The sequence below is a fragment of the Amphiura filiformis genome, chromosome 15 (genome assembly GCF_039555335.1).
Source record: "Amphiura filiformis chromosome 15, Afil_fr2py, whole genome shotgun sequence".
In the NCBI taxonomy this organism is placed as follows: domain Eukaryota; kingdom Metazoa; phylum Echinodermata; class Ophiuroidea; order Amphilepidida; family Amphiuridae; genus Amphiura; species Amphiura filiformis.
In genome coordinates, this window is record NC_092642.1 from 41,701,206 (window position 1) to 41,716,005 (window position 14,800).

Here is a 14,800-nt window from a genome sequence, read left to right on the forward strand (position 1 = left end):
AGCAGTCAAAAACACAATATTAATTTGTAGATCTATAAAGTTTATTCACAGAATCTTGGAAGTTTTAATCTGTAACTTAACTTTAGGTTTCATCTGGGAAACCTTGAGCTTTGCCAGTTGACACCCATACACCCCTTATATACACTAAGCCAAAAAAGAAACTTATAATTTTTCACAAGGTCATATCTTAAAATCCTGTCTATCAAAATTAACCAAAATTACACACAGGATTGCCTCAATACTCTACTCTAAACACATGTCACTAACTATGCAGTTGTGCAACTGACACAACAGCAAAATGCACTGACATGCAACACCTTCCAGGACCACATTCACAGCGCAACAGATTTCTTTGGCTGGGATCCAATTATTCGCCTGTGAATGTGATCCCGGAAGCTGTTCCGTGTCAGTGCATTTTACTGTTGTGTCAGTTGGACAACTGCTTGGTTACTGACATGTGTTTAGAGTAGAGTATTGAAGTAATCCTGTGCATAATTTTTGTTCATGTACAGGCGAATAATTGGAACCCAGCCAAAGAAATATGTTGCGCTGTGAATGTGGTCCAGGAAGGTGTTGCATGTCAGTGCATTTTGCTGTTGTGTCAGTTGGACAACTGTTTGGTTACTGACCAGTGTTTAGAGTAGAGTATTGAAGTAATCCTGTGTACAATTTTTGTTCATTTTTATGGAGAGGATTTTAAGATATGACCTTGTGAAAAATTATAAGTTTCTTTTTTGGCTTAGTGTATATGTAGCTCTATGGAAGACACAACCCTAATCTTGCACATGGGGGTGTGAATTTTAAACAGACTCACTCATTTAGGTAACTCCTTTTGAAATTCACACTCCCTGTGTGGGAGATTAAGGTAATGTCTTCCAAAGTAATAGTGGGTGTATGGATTTCAACTGGAATAGCACATTGACACAAAATGATACATTTGTAAACACCGGCAAACAAGGACACACACATGAGAAGTTTTGTACAACTGTGGACTGGAATTTTGGACATCCACTGCTCCTGTGTTTCTAGATGTAAAACACATGAACTGTGATGTCCACACTTCCTGTGTTTCTAGATGTAAAACACCATAAGAAAACAGAGGTTTAAAGGTTGCAGTTGTCAGAACTTACAGGTATAGGGCTAGTCCACACATGGATAGCAAAAAACTTGACCACATCCAAGGTAAGGGAAAAAACCTCAAACGTGTGTCCATGGTTGGATAGTAAAAACTCCCATTGTCTTTTTCATGTCCCTGTTTACTGGTGGTTACACATAATGTGAATTGACAATCAGACGTACAACAGACACATTTGTTCTCTCCATTCAACATAATTTGGCTTTCACAAATCAAAAAAGATAAAAACTTTTCACACTAATGGTACCCATACACCTGATATATTTTATAATTTTTATTTTAAAGATTTGTCCTAGAGCAGTTTTTGTTTATTTAAAAGTTTCATTTTTTTTTCTTATTAACATTTACAGGTTCTTTTTCTTAAATCTAAAATACCTGATACAGGCAAACAACACATCATCATTGACATTAATATAGCACAAAGTTCAGCATCCAATTTTAAATTTCCATCACACATCATATGATCATAATAGTCATGTACACATTATCATAGTCCTCAAATATGAAAGGAGAGCCCATCCTGGGCAGCTACATGTACTTATACAGCACACCTTTTATCAGGGGTGTAACCACTTGTGTGGGGAGGGATTGGGGGAGGTTCCCCCCACATTTTTTGTGTAAAATTGAAACAGAAAGAATCATACTTTATGTCAAATCAACCCCCTTCTGGACCATGTATCCCCTCCAACCGTGACAAATTCAAATTTCTCAATTACCGGTACCTGACTTTTGACCCTCGGTACCCGACTGTTGACCCGTCGGAATGACCATGCTGCATGGCTATACCACCTGCTTTTCGTAATAGGCATGTGTCTTTGGTTATAATTTCAAGTGTTGAATTAAAAAAATAACTACATTATATTATCATCGTGCAAAAATAATGAAGACTGTAGTGATAGACGTACCCAAGTGCTCTGATAAAATATAAAGTAAATGTGTTAATTCTTCCATGACCTGGGTACATGCTGGTGAGAAGAGGCAAGGTCTCCCCTCTATGCTTCTACACACTGATGACCAATGGGGTCGACTGTCTTGTTGTTAAGACCACTGATCAGCCAATCAGCATGATTGTTTACCAATTCTGCGTTCACACTCGTATATGCTCGTCGCAGAACACGTTCCACATATTAATTTTTTTTAATCACTTTCATCTTAGTTGAATACGTTCAATCAGATTTATTGATACAATAAATGAATTGGCATTTTTCGTCCTTCACATCGGAGGACTTCATCAAGTATGACTGATATGGTCATGTGATCCAACTTCCCAGTGTTCCTTAGTCTCTTTTGCAGTCTTTAAAAGCAGATGAAGTCATCCGATGTGAAGGATGAAATATTAGAGTAACAATTCAATTGGTTTGGTCAAGCAAAAATGCCAATTCATTTAATTTAATCTTCCAACTTTTTTTAAACGTTCATGTACAACCATACTTGAAAGTTGCAGGCATATGAAAATGAGAAAGTGACTGCTGACTCCACAGCCGAATTCCATGCACATGGCACATGCATACAAAATATAGTCTACATTTTCACAGAACTGTTCATTTTCTTTGCACTCGAGTATGTATTCCTCTACAGTCTTCAATTTCTTATGCAATTGCTTGGTAGTACAGAGGCCATCTGAAACACTTTTTCTGCAATTCCTAAAGAGAACTTGAAGACCAATCTGACCAGGTAGGTCATAACAATTTGGAATGGTTTATTATTTTATTACCCTGTTTAGAATCAGACATTGCAGTCCCAAGCTAATGCATAAAAAACAGAAAATAATGTTCACAAAAAAGCACTATAGTAAATTGCTGGAAACCTTTGACAAGGGCATACCTATATGAACATCGAGTATTCACAGCGTTAAACGCACTTGTGTCTGATGGGCTGCTCACACGATCTGCTGTTGTTGAGTCGCTGAACTATGTGTTGTAAGTTCCGCCTTGTCAACATCGCCAATGTATGCTCTCATCAAAAGTTTATAGCAATTTACTTCAGATACACTACATGTATGTTACAGTAAACAAAAATAAACATTTGGCTTTCATAAGGAAGGATAGATTAGATTTGTACATTTATGATTTCCCAAATCCACATGACATTTAAAAGCAAATAATGATATCTTTGGCATACATTCAAATAATACAATTTAGGACGAATGATGGCATGAAAACCAGTTAATTTATCAATCATCTGATTGTATACTGTACCCTGTTTAAAGCACTCACTTAATTTGAAATCCTGTTACATGCTGCTGAAATAAATTATTTGTATGCATGTAAGCTGCATCAAATTACTTTTATGAATGTAATGTATATGTAATGAAACATGCGTTAGGTTTTAATACAAAGGAAATGTATGTAGCAGCAATGCAGTTCTGAGAATATTCCACAGAAATGATGTACATGTTCAATACATATTATGTGTACATCCATATCAAACTGTTGCACTTATCAGCTGCTACATGTCTCTTTTTACATAACAGCTAGAAACAAATACCAGACTCATCTCAAGTGGAGGTCACTTCAAATCATCCCCAAGTCTCATGTTTTAGGAATGTTCTCTGTATTCTTACAGTCTGTCCACTCTGAAGTACAAAGTGACAACGCTCGCGTATACAGCACATAAACAGTGCGCAGTGCTGCGTCTCTGCTGAGGTATGCATGCCTTCAAAGTCGGCACAATGTGTGCGTCCGCCCGTGTCGGTACTTTGTACTTCAGAGTAGACTGACTGTACATGTAGTCCATGTGCCTTGGGAATGATTTGAAATGACCTCCACTTGAGATGAGTCTGGTATTTTATTCCTAGCTAGTATGTGAAAACAGACACATGTAGCAGCCAACAAGTGCACCATTTTGATATACACACGTACATGTTCCATGAAATTCAAAAGGCTAAATCGCTATAATGGGCAATTCCAGTTGAAATCCATGATACACCACCTATGGAAGACATAACCATAATCTTCTACATAGGGGATGGGAATTTCAAATTTTTTTACCTGAATGGGCAACTCTATTTGAAATCTACACCCTCTGTGTAGGAGATTGAAGTCATGTCTTCCATAGGGGGTGTATGGATTTCAACTAGAATTGCCCAATGCTTGTTTGGTGCCTGTTGAGGGTGGGGGAAATAGTATAATTATAATACATCTAACTACTGCCTTGTTCTGTCATGTTATCATTTATAATGCAGCATTGATCATGTTGATGATAACCCTGTACATAGTACACTTAAAATTCAATTTCAGCCTTTTCCAAATATACACATTTCACATGTACAATGTGTACATGCATACAGGTACAATAAAAGAGCACAAATGACATTGCTTATTTTGAGATCATGGTCAAAAACTGTACAAAGGCCATGGTGGCATGCAATGTAGATATATACAAACCAACTAGCAACTACATGTATAAAGGGGTTGCATTTTTGAGTTTAGGGCACTTTGTATATTATTTCTATAGGCAGACACCAACCTTGAGCCACCTTCAGGCAAACAATTTTATGTCATTGAAAATGTCAGTTGTGCTCTTTTATTCAGGTAGGGCATTAGCCCCAACACTGTCTAACAACTTTTTCCTTTCTCCTTATTCTTCATAAATACCGTAAGATAATAGTGACACAATCTAATCTAACTAGGCCAAAGGCCGCAGCAATTGTGGAAGTAAATTATGAGACAAATGTTTTAAAAGCTCATTTCCACATGAGCATTTGATTTTGTGCAACTTCAAATTAGCTACCTTTGGCCTGCTTGGATTATATCATGTCACAATTGATTGGTGTTCAATGCAGCTAAAATGAGTTGTTTGATATCACATTTTATGTAATCATCAATTTTCTTGCAAAATAAGAGGTTTCAATACATGAACTTACTATTCGTGATTACATTGTACAATGTACATGTTGCAGGAGTGATTATGAATTTCAAAAGAAACTTCTCTGTTGTACATAATTGTATCTCAAGATTGACACCAAACAATTGCTTGACAACTCAACGTCTACATTCCTTCCAATCCACCTGGAAAGCATCAATAAAAGGATTTAAACCCCCTGAGCACTACCTGCCGGTCTAACATCACCTCTGATTGGTCAATTACATGATATTTTTACTTGAATCACCAATCAGAATGGAGGTTTGCAAATAATTCGCCCCAATTTCTTTGCGTGGTGAAATTATTCTAACAATATTGACGATTGGTCCAATTGATATTGAAAACTTCTTTTTGGCAAATCGGCAGGTAGTTCTCATGGGGTTAACAAGCTTGTGACTTTTCAGGTGTGTGAGAGCATTGACAGCATTCGCTCTCAAATTTCCTTCACATTTAAATCGCTCTCCTGAAAGCTCTCCTAATCATCCTCATCAGGAGAGGAGTTTTTAGCTCACCAAGTCATCAAATAAATACATTATTGTACATGTGGCATCAAAATGATTGTTCTCCATCCATTTTTAATGATTTTGAAATGCCTGGCTCTTGGAAATGCACCATTGGGCTATTCCATTTAAAATCCATACTACCCCTGTAGAAGATTTTGTAAATATCTTCCACAGGGGGATTATGAATTTCAAATGGAATGAACAAAGCAGCTCCATTTAAAGCACACCCTCCCTCAGTGGAAGATTCAGGTTGAATCTTTCTCAGAGGGTGTATGAAATTCAAATGGAGCTGCTAATGTGTTAATTCCATTTGAAATTCATATTCCCCCTGAAATTCATATTTCCAAAATCTTCCACAGAGGCAGTGTTGATTTTAAATTGAATAGCCTATGGATCCACTTAAAATGACCAGACTTCTAACTATAAAACTTTGGTATATATAAAGTATAACATCCAGTCATTTTGAGTGGATTCAATGGTACATTTGGAAGAGACAGGAACAACAAATACGAACGGGGAACAATCATTTTGATAGTCTCCACAATGTACAGTACATGTACATGTACATGCAAGTATATACATGCACTTTTATTAATTTTACTTGATTCATCCAGACTTTTCTTTAGCATTTTATATATATACCAATACTCAGGGGCTGTCTGGATGGTAAGAGCATGTGCAGCTCCACATAGGCTTAAGAGGTTTTGTTTTAGCTCTTCAAGTCAATCACTTTTCAAATGATCATTGGTCCATCCAGTTCTTATAAACCTCTCAGACCTCAAGGGATTTTTCACAACTTCAGGGAAATTAATGAAGCATCAATGGAGCTGAAACAGATAACAAATGGGAAACTCCAGTTGAAAACCATACACCCCTATGGAAGACATGACCTTAATCTCCCACACAGGGAGTGTATACATCAAATGGAGTCCCCAATGCAGGTAACCCCATTTGAAACTCACACTCCCTGTGTGGAAGATTTAAGGTCATGTCTTCCATACACATTGTAGGGGGTGTATGGACTTCAACTTGAATTGCCCAATGTTACATAATCTCTAAAGACAGTTCCAGAGTAGTAGGCCTGTTTAAAATAATATACAGGGTCAAAGACATAAAGAATATTACTCCCTGTTTAATGCTCTCTGTGCTAGCCATACATACATTGTAGGCTTCAACATAAAAAGTCCAAGTATTGAGATATTTTCTCAGAATATCAAGAGCTATCTCTAGAACCACTGAACCAATACTAGGCTTGTTTGTACTCATTTTAATGCATTTTTCATGCCGATTCCAAATATGGTGAAAACAATTTACAATTCTGAAATTTTTGAACTTTGATTTTTTTTAAACTTGTCGTCTGTATGCGATACCCGCACGAAGAGATTTAAGATTAAACAGCAGCAGCAATTGCAATACGAAATCACAGACTCTAGACTCATTGTAAGGTCGAGCGGAAAGAAACATATTCTGAAAGAGGTACAATTTTGGTTGAAGAGAGTGTACAATGTACATGTTTATATATTTGTAAACATAAATTTGTCAAGTGTTTTTTGTTCAAGAAAATAGCACACTAATTGTAACATTTTACAAACAATATTTAAAGCTTGTCACAGCATATGTTACACTTTAAATATATGTACCCATCACCCATTGAGAATGTTTCATATTGCATTCAAAAAAGCTATCAACTTATCAGTAATGTTCACCATGATCTTCATAACATTTAAAACTACATCAAGGGTTAGTTGTACGGTGTGGGAACCAATCTGGATTCTTACTAAGGACTGGATATAATCAGAAACTGAATTGAATACCTGAGTGGAAGAAGGGCCCAACTCCATTTTACAAAAATGAGTTTATCATATTTTAAAAGACCTGTACCGTTGCTACATGTATTGCAACATGTATGTTATAATGTATGTTCATGTTCGGTACTAAAGGTCCCCTCAAGATGAAAACAGTCTGTCAATTAAAACTTTTCCAAATATTGTGTTTTTGTCAATATCTTAAAAAAATTGCTATGGAGTTGGGCCCTTCTTCCACTCAGGTATTCAATTACTAGTTTAATTGGCGTTATTGAACTATGGCATTAGGATGAGGCCATTGTGGTCCATAGTGAGTAATGTCTTAATAGTAATTTGAAACTCTTTCCTGAAGGCACCATGTCAACAATGCCTAGAAAAGTTGCTTTTTACCATGTATTTGTACCATTTTTTTAAACCATTTTCTGCAATTCCTTTTCTCCGATAAAGGCACCAGATGAGTCAATTTACGCACTAAAGACCAATCAATGGTCATGGGGAGTTTGATTGATTGACAGCTAGTGATGTCAGATGCAAACTAGTCTTTTCAATTAAGTCTGGATAAGATAACCAATGATTTCATATGTTTACATTCAGTTCTCCTCTGTTGTTTCATACACACCAAAATATAGAGCAGTGTCTATGGCAGATCACGTAAATCTTTTCAATATCCAACTTGCAAAACCTGTAAGGACTAGTAAGCAAAATGTGATAACATTTTGAGGTATTGCTTAATTTTGAAAACAAAGCTAATGCCCCCAAAACAAAGTTCCTTCATGTATACTATACGAGGGGGTATCCAAAAGTTTTTGACATCACAAAGAAGTGAAAGAGCTATACCGATGAAATTTTGTCAGTGTAATCACTGTACATTATGGTCCAAAAATGGTCTCATAAGTATGTTTACTTTCTTTACAGTTGGCACTAGATGGGCAGTAGGCGCATAACCTTCTCATGATAAGATCCTCCACTTTCTTGAGTTTTTTCACTGTGGCGCATCATCCGTAAGTGATGGACGCCCACTTCTTGGCTCATCTGTGAGGGACATGAGGCCAGTTTGGAAATTCCTTTTCAAAAAGCAATAGTGCCATATGATGGGCAATCATCACCGTGAGATTGCTTTCATTTCATCATAGATTTTCTGAGCATTTTAGGCCTAACCCTTCAAATGCAGGAACTTAATCACGCTGCGTGCCTCAATTTTCACCATTTTGCAGGTATGCGCCTACTGCCCATCTAGTGCCAACTGTAAAGAAAGTAAACATACTTATTTATGAGACCATTTTTGGACCATAATGTACACAAGGACCAGTGATTACACTGACAAAATTTCACGGTATAGCTCTTTCACTTCTTTGTGATGTCAAAAACTTTTGGATACCCCCTCGTATAGGGTCTTTTACACCGCAGTTTTTGTTTTATATCAGACCAACAGAGGGCACTCCAAATGTAAACACATGCCAGTTGCAATTCATCTAGATCTCGAATGGGGTACCGGGTTCCGCTGCTTTAAAATGAAAGAATGTTAAATAAATTAGTTGACTTGGATACTTTTCAATAATTACTATACATGCAAATGAGTTGAATCATTGTCAAAAATAAAATTATACAATTTTACAAATCAAGGACTAATTATTATTACAGATAGATCTCAAGGATTATTATTAATTTTAACAGCAAGCAAGTAGACAGAAACCTTTCACTGACTAACAGCAACACTATGGATGAGTAATTGCATTTTTGGCAGTTTTGTTTTCTTAAAAGTTCAACCTGATTGTTATAATTATGAAAGTTGATACAGAATTATTTACATGAATAATTATACATGTGCTACTAAATAAAAAATATCATTACTAGCTTTCAAAGAAGTTCCGACATCTCTTGTGTAAACATGCAAATGGGATTTTCATTGGCCAATTCAATCGCGCCAATTACACATCAAAACTTTGCTCAGCAGCGGCACTCATGAAAGGAACACAAGGCTCTGCCTATGAACAGGTCATGCAAGTCGATCAGTTCAAGAGAGGTCCAAACTTCTCTGAAAGCTAGTGTAGTTTACCCCTGCTATACTGGTGTTTTATTCCATTGGGCCTTGGGCTTCAATCTGCTTCAAGGAATCATAAGTCACCACACCATAGATTTATGATAGATATCTTCATATATTTCATGAGAACAAGCAGGGTAATGATCTTATCCTTAAAATGAAAATGAATTCTATTACAAATGTATCTTCAGACTTGTTTGTAAACTTTGGTGAAGGAATTTAGTTTGATAATCTTTAATTGAAAATTTTCTTGCTTGCTTTTAAAAATATAACATTGCATTCTTCCATTAATGTGGGATTAGAGTTAGCACTGGTCCAGAGCAGAGGTAACAGATCTCGCCTCGCCCTTGTGACCGTGCACATCACATCCCAGGAAGTTGAGGAACTGGCCCCATTATACACTGCACAATAAGAATTCTGAGATATGTGATTAAGTAAAATCAAGGCATTTGTCAAACAAAATCAAAATTTACTTTTAATTTAATTTCATTGGGACCGAGACTAAACGACATGTTCCCTTACCTGACACACATCATGCATAAATGTCATTTTGTCACTGTAAGATCAAGAAATTGAGTCAGATATCAGTATATTTTCCAAAAACCATTTGTCTGCAGCCTAATGAATTAAACAAATGCACACACACAATGCAAGCCATTGGGACATTACATATTGCAACATGTTGCTTAGCAACACATTGTGAACTGAAGGCATCCAATTGGAATTGAACTTTGGCAACACATTGCATTTGAAGACAACACATTTTTTTTTTTCATTTTTCAACTTAGGAGGCCCTTAAAGCCAAAACAACTTACATGTATTGATTTCGCTATTGGGTATAATTATGAAAGCAACGTGTTGCTTCAATGGGCCTCCTAACTTGAGCATTAAAAACAACATGTTGCTTTGGACTGGAGAGTAACAAGCTATTTTCAAAAGCAACATGTATGCTTTTCGAAAGCAACACATTGCCAAAAGCTCTTTTCCTATTGGCTGTCCTAACAATGCATTGCTTTCTTGAGAGTGAAATAACATGTTGCTTTCATAATAACAACCCAAATGGCTTGCGATAAGAAATATGAAATACATAATTATATATTCGAGAGAGGTATTTAAACAGGGTGTATAGTAAAATACAAGTATGCACAGAAAAAAACCTATTCATGATCAGAAGAATGAACATTCAGGGCCCTATTTTTCAAACATGGGGGAATGAAATTTTTCCATAGAAGTTATCCTACAAAAAGGCAATTGGGCTCAAACTTTTGGCCTTTGTGTTCTTTTGGCCATGCCCAATTTGAGGCCCAGACGGTTTGGGTTCATCCCGTTACAAAGTTATTCCCCCAACACTATGATCCACAACATGCTCATCCATCAGAGCTCAGTTCTATAATCCCAATACATTTGCATATTCATTGAATGAACTTTGTTAAATTGAGTACAAAAGCTCATACTCTGTAATGTGAGGTCAAATTTTGCACTCTGATTGTTTAATTGAGGTTATTGAACTATGCTATTGGGATGAGGCTATTGTGGTCCATGGTGCAAGTCAGGGGTGCTCCTCATGTTTCATGTACGTGAGGAAGGCAACTACAGCTACAGCAGATCCAGCTATTACTAATATGATAATTAGAACGAGATACTTCCAACTGATATCCTCGCAATGTATCTCCGATAACCACTTGGAATTACCGCTATTTCTTAGTGGATAAAATCTAGGCGTAGTCAATTCTTTTGTCACTTCGTCTAAAGAATCCTTTGAAGTTTTTGTTTGTTCACATATTTTTTGTAGATCCTTATCCATCCGTTTCAAGAATTTCCTTTTATCACTCTCATCCTTCATTCGTATACTAATAGTTCTATACATATGTTCATCGTAACTTTCATCACCACTTGGCGAGGTTGGTTCGTCTAGACTTTCCACTGATGTTGTCAAGGCATCAGCACTGGTTTTAAAGGCCTCAGGTCGTCGTCTTTTTTCTTCATCCTCTTCTTGTAACAACCCATGCAGTCTGACAGGAAGTTTAATCTTTGTTCTGGCATGAAAGTCCTGATCATTGATTAGATTGTTGATCCTCTTGATTTCGGACATCTGTGAACACAAAAGAAAATTGACAGTGAAAAACGTTTAAAATTAACATAACACTTGAGAAGAGCGAAAGCAATTGCTCTCTACTGCTCTCCCTAAATCTGATAGGAGAGTGATTTTTAGCTCTCCTTAGTTGACCATTCTCTCCTTATACTTTCTATTGTATGCTCTAATCAGCTCTCCTTGAAGGCTCTAAGAGCTAAATTATAATACGGTACTCTCCTGCAAATTCCAAAAGACAGTCACTGATCAATATTGCGCTGACTGCTCAGCCTATTTAGAAGCTACTGACAAAGTGTTTCACTAACTATATACCCAGCAAATATAAAACATTTTACCGGTACAGAAAACATTTTTGAAAACTTGATGCAAAACATTCTAACATTTAATGAACTGTGTTGACAAAATATTTTGCAAAAATGTTTGCCAAAAAATATTTTGCAATAATATTTTGTTGTTGCAGTTTTGTTTTCATGACTTTTACATGTATATGTGACCATCCTCCACAACTGAGCCCGGATGTCGCCAGTGCCACTATTGAGATATGCTCCATCGAACTTAACAATAAACAATAGGAAACAAAGGAATTATTGACTGTTTTATTGATTTTTCACTACTTAAATGTCAAGTACTATAGACATGATATACATCATTTTAAAGCTAATTTCAAGCAGAATATTTTCGTTGAATATCTCAAAAATGATGATTGGCGACTTCAGGGCTCAGTTGTGCCGAGGGGTCACATATGACCTGCCAATTGCCATTTAAAAAATGTTGTTACATGTAGCCCTGTAAATATAAAATCATCAACAACTTGGTGGACATATCCACTGCCCAGTGACCGGTACCTGACCCCTGCAACCGGCAAGGCCTTCATCATCAAAACAACTACAGTTTCCAACTGTAGTTTCCAGATACCTTATGGTGGCCTCAACAGTCAACATACAAAAGAACTCTTCAACAATATTATTATTGACAGCAAGTCCTAATTTTGACATTACTATTGCAAAAAGTCATTTTTCAATTAAATTAGTAGACTTTCTTTGAAAAACATATCACTGGTGCCTGATGGGAAATACTCGTCCGCCATTTCATTTACCAGATCGTTTTCGAGTGTTTTGTGCCCAGATGTATTGGGGGCCCGCTATACTCTCTTGTGGTATTGCTTAATTTTACTCTCTAGCTAGCAAACCAACAGGATTTGTCATATGTTTGTGTTGCTAATAGAGCAACCGGGGAATTGGTGTCACCCCCTTGGTACCGGTACCATTTGAGTAGCACATACAAGACTCACTGCACAAATTTCATCTACATGTACATTAACTTCTTATAAAAAATTATATATACATGTAATTACCCTGCACTGCACATGCTGGGCTTTAATGCTCCAGCCAGAAATCAACAAAAGCAGAAATAAACTTACAAACAATACAATGTAGACCCTATTCATAGAGTACCTGTACACAGTGTTGTTTCATCTTGAAGTAAAAAGTGATTTATTTGTAACATCAACATCAACATCAATTCATATATTGGCTGGACTCGAAGAGTATAGAAGCCAAGCTTGTGCGGGGGTAAAGCTGCTTATTGTTGTTGTAGTTGTGACTTGAATATAGGCTGCTTGCTTGAACGGTGGTTTCTTTTAGACTGTTCCAGTCGGTAATGGTTCGGGGGAAAAATGAGTTTTTGTGGCACTGGATGCGAGTTTGGTGGTGAATGAAACTTTTCGTATTGTTGCGGCGAGAAAGCCGGGTAACTGGCGTAAGGTAACGGTCACTGGGGATGTCTATCTCATCATGGACGATCTTATACATCATGGACAAGCGGGCTGTTTTTCTTCTCTCCTCCAGTGACTGCCATCCAAGGTCGTTGAGCAAAGTTGTTACAGTTCCTTTAGTACGCTCGAAGTTGGATTTAACAAATCTTGCGGTGCCCCTCTGAATTCTCTCCACTCGCTTTGTGTCATTCTTCTGATGGGGGTCCCATATATCACCGATGCGTATTCTACATGCGGTCTAACCAAGCTGGTATAAGCAGTTTCCTTCAAGCTTTCTGGACAGTTGTACAGATTGCGACGAACAACGCCAAGCATTCTACTGGCCTTTGATGTTGCATGGCCATGTGAGTGCTCCAACCCAAGTCATCTTGAAGTTGGACACCAAGGTAAGGGTGAGTCTTCACAACAGATAGTGTTTGGTTGCATAGTTGGTAATCCTGGTGTACTGGATTCCGGGAGTTAGTCGCATGCATATAACGTAACACTTGTTGGGGTTGAACTGCATTTGCCAGTGGTACAAATACAGAATATGTAAACAACTTCATGAGATGGGGTTTAACCCCACAACCTTGCGATCGTTCATGAGTTAAATGCTCTACATGTAGCTACTGCACCACACAACCCTGCAGTTTTGACCTTATACTTATTTTACATAAAATTTTACAAACTTGATTGAAAATATTTTTGAGGAGTTCAGTTGATAGAAGTTTTTATCATTCATAATTTGGATTTGCACCTAAAGTTAAGAGTAGATTTGCCCCTGCTAAAATTTGGTGAAAATTATTTACAATGCACTTACCGGACATCCATACTGGAGTGAAAACAACTGTAATGAGTCAGTTGGTAAAATAATTCTTTCGACAAGTTTATACAAGTTTTGTCCAATACGGATTTCATCATTTGATGAGGAATTCTTGGTCCTATCATTGATTGCATTTGTTCTGCCATTCCTAACCCGCATTTCTGACATTTCAACGGCATTGTCAGTGTTGATTTCATCTTCTGTAACATCGGCGTTTCCAAATACATAAACACGGCCTTTTTGAACGTTCTGTACTTCTCCAGATGTGGATAAATAATCAGACCGGCGAACTTGATCATGATCGTTGTACTGTCTTGGGCCTAGCACAGTCGTCATAGTCAATGACGCGTCTTTTAATGTCTTCTTACACATTTACATCGCATCAAAGTAGCCTAACAGGTAAACAACATCATCAACATTCAATCCCCTTTTTCGATCTTTCGAAATCAATACCAAAATTAACACAGATATGATTTTTGACAGGCACTAAACACTCCGATTGTCGCTGACATGGCACTGAATGTGGCATTGATGACACTTCCGGTAACCTTTGACCTAGTAAACAGAGTTGGCAGACCGAAAACAAATGAGGGCGCACTTCAAAATCGGGAAGATGGCGCTGAATCCGAGTCCGAAGAAAGTGAAGGTCTTGTTTTGGTCCACAATGTAAAGCTGTTTTTTGCTCATTTTATCAACTCTGCAATGTGTGACATAGAGAAATAATCTCCGTAAGTGCTCTTTTTATCAATGGTATGACATTGATTAGGAAACTATCTACACATTT

General features: G+C 37.1%; 1 protein-coding gene across 1 annotated transcript; it reads right to left on the reverse strand.

Annotated features, from left to right (window-relative positions):
- Positions 1–9,705: 9,705 nt before the first annotated feature.
- LOC140171651 (lysM and putative peptidoglycan-binding domain-containing protein 3-like) lies at positions 9,706–14,537 on the reverse strand. The gene is made up of 2 exons (XM_072194941.1): positions 14,014–14,537; positions 9,706–11,440 (listed from the first exon to the last, which is right to left on the reverse strand). The coding sequence occupies exons 1-2, from the start codon at positions 14,386–14,388 to the stop codon at positions 10,898–10,900; spliced, it is 918 nt and encodes a 305-aa protein (XP_072051042.1). The 5' UTR covers positions 14,389–14,537; the 3' UTR covers positions 9,706–10,897.
- Positions 14,538–14,800: the final 263 nt, after the last annotated feature.

Bases quoted from the DNA above. Each gene is read 5' to 3' on its own strand.
- LOC140171651 (XM_072194941.1), bottom strand. From the start codon at position 14,388: ATGTGTAAGAAGACATTAAAAGACGCGTCATTGACTATGACGACTGTG. The intron at 11,441-14,013 runs GTAAGTGCATTG...TTGTGTTCACAG, and splicing joins CACTCCAGTATGGATGTCCG to ATGTCCGAAATCAAGAGGAT.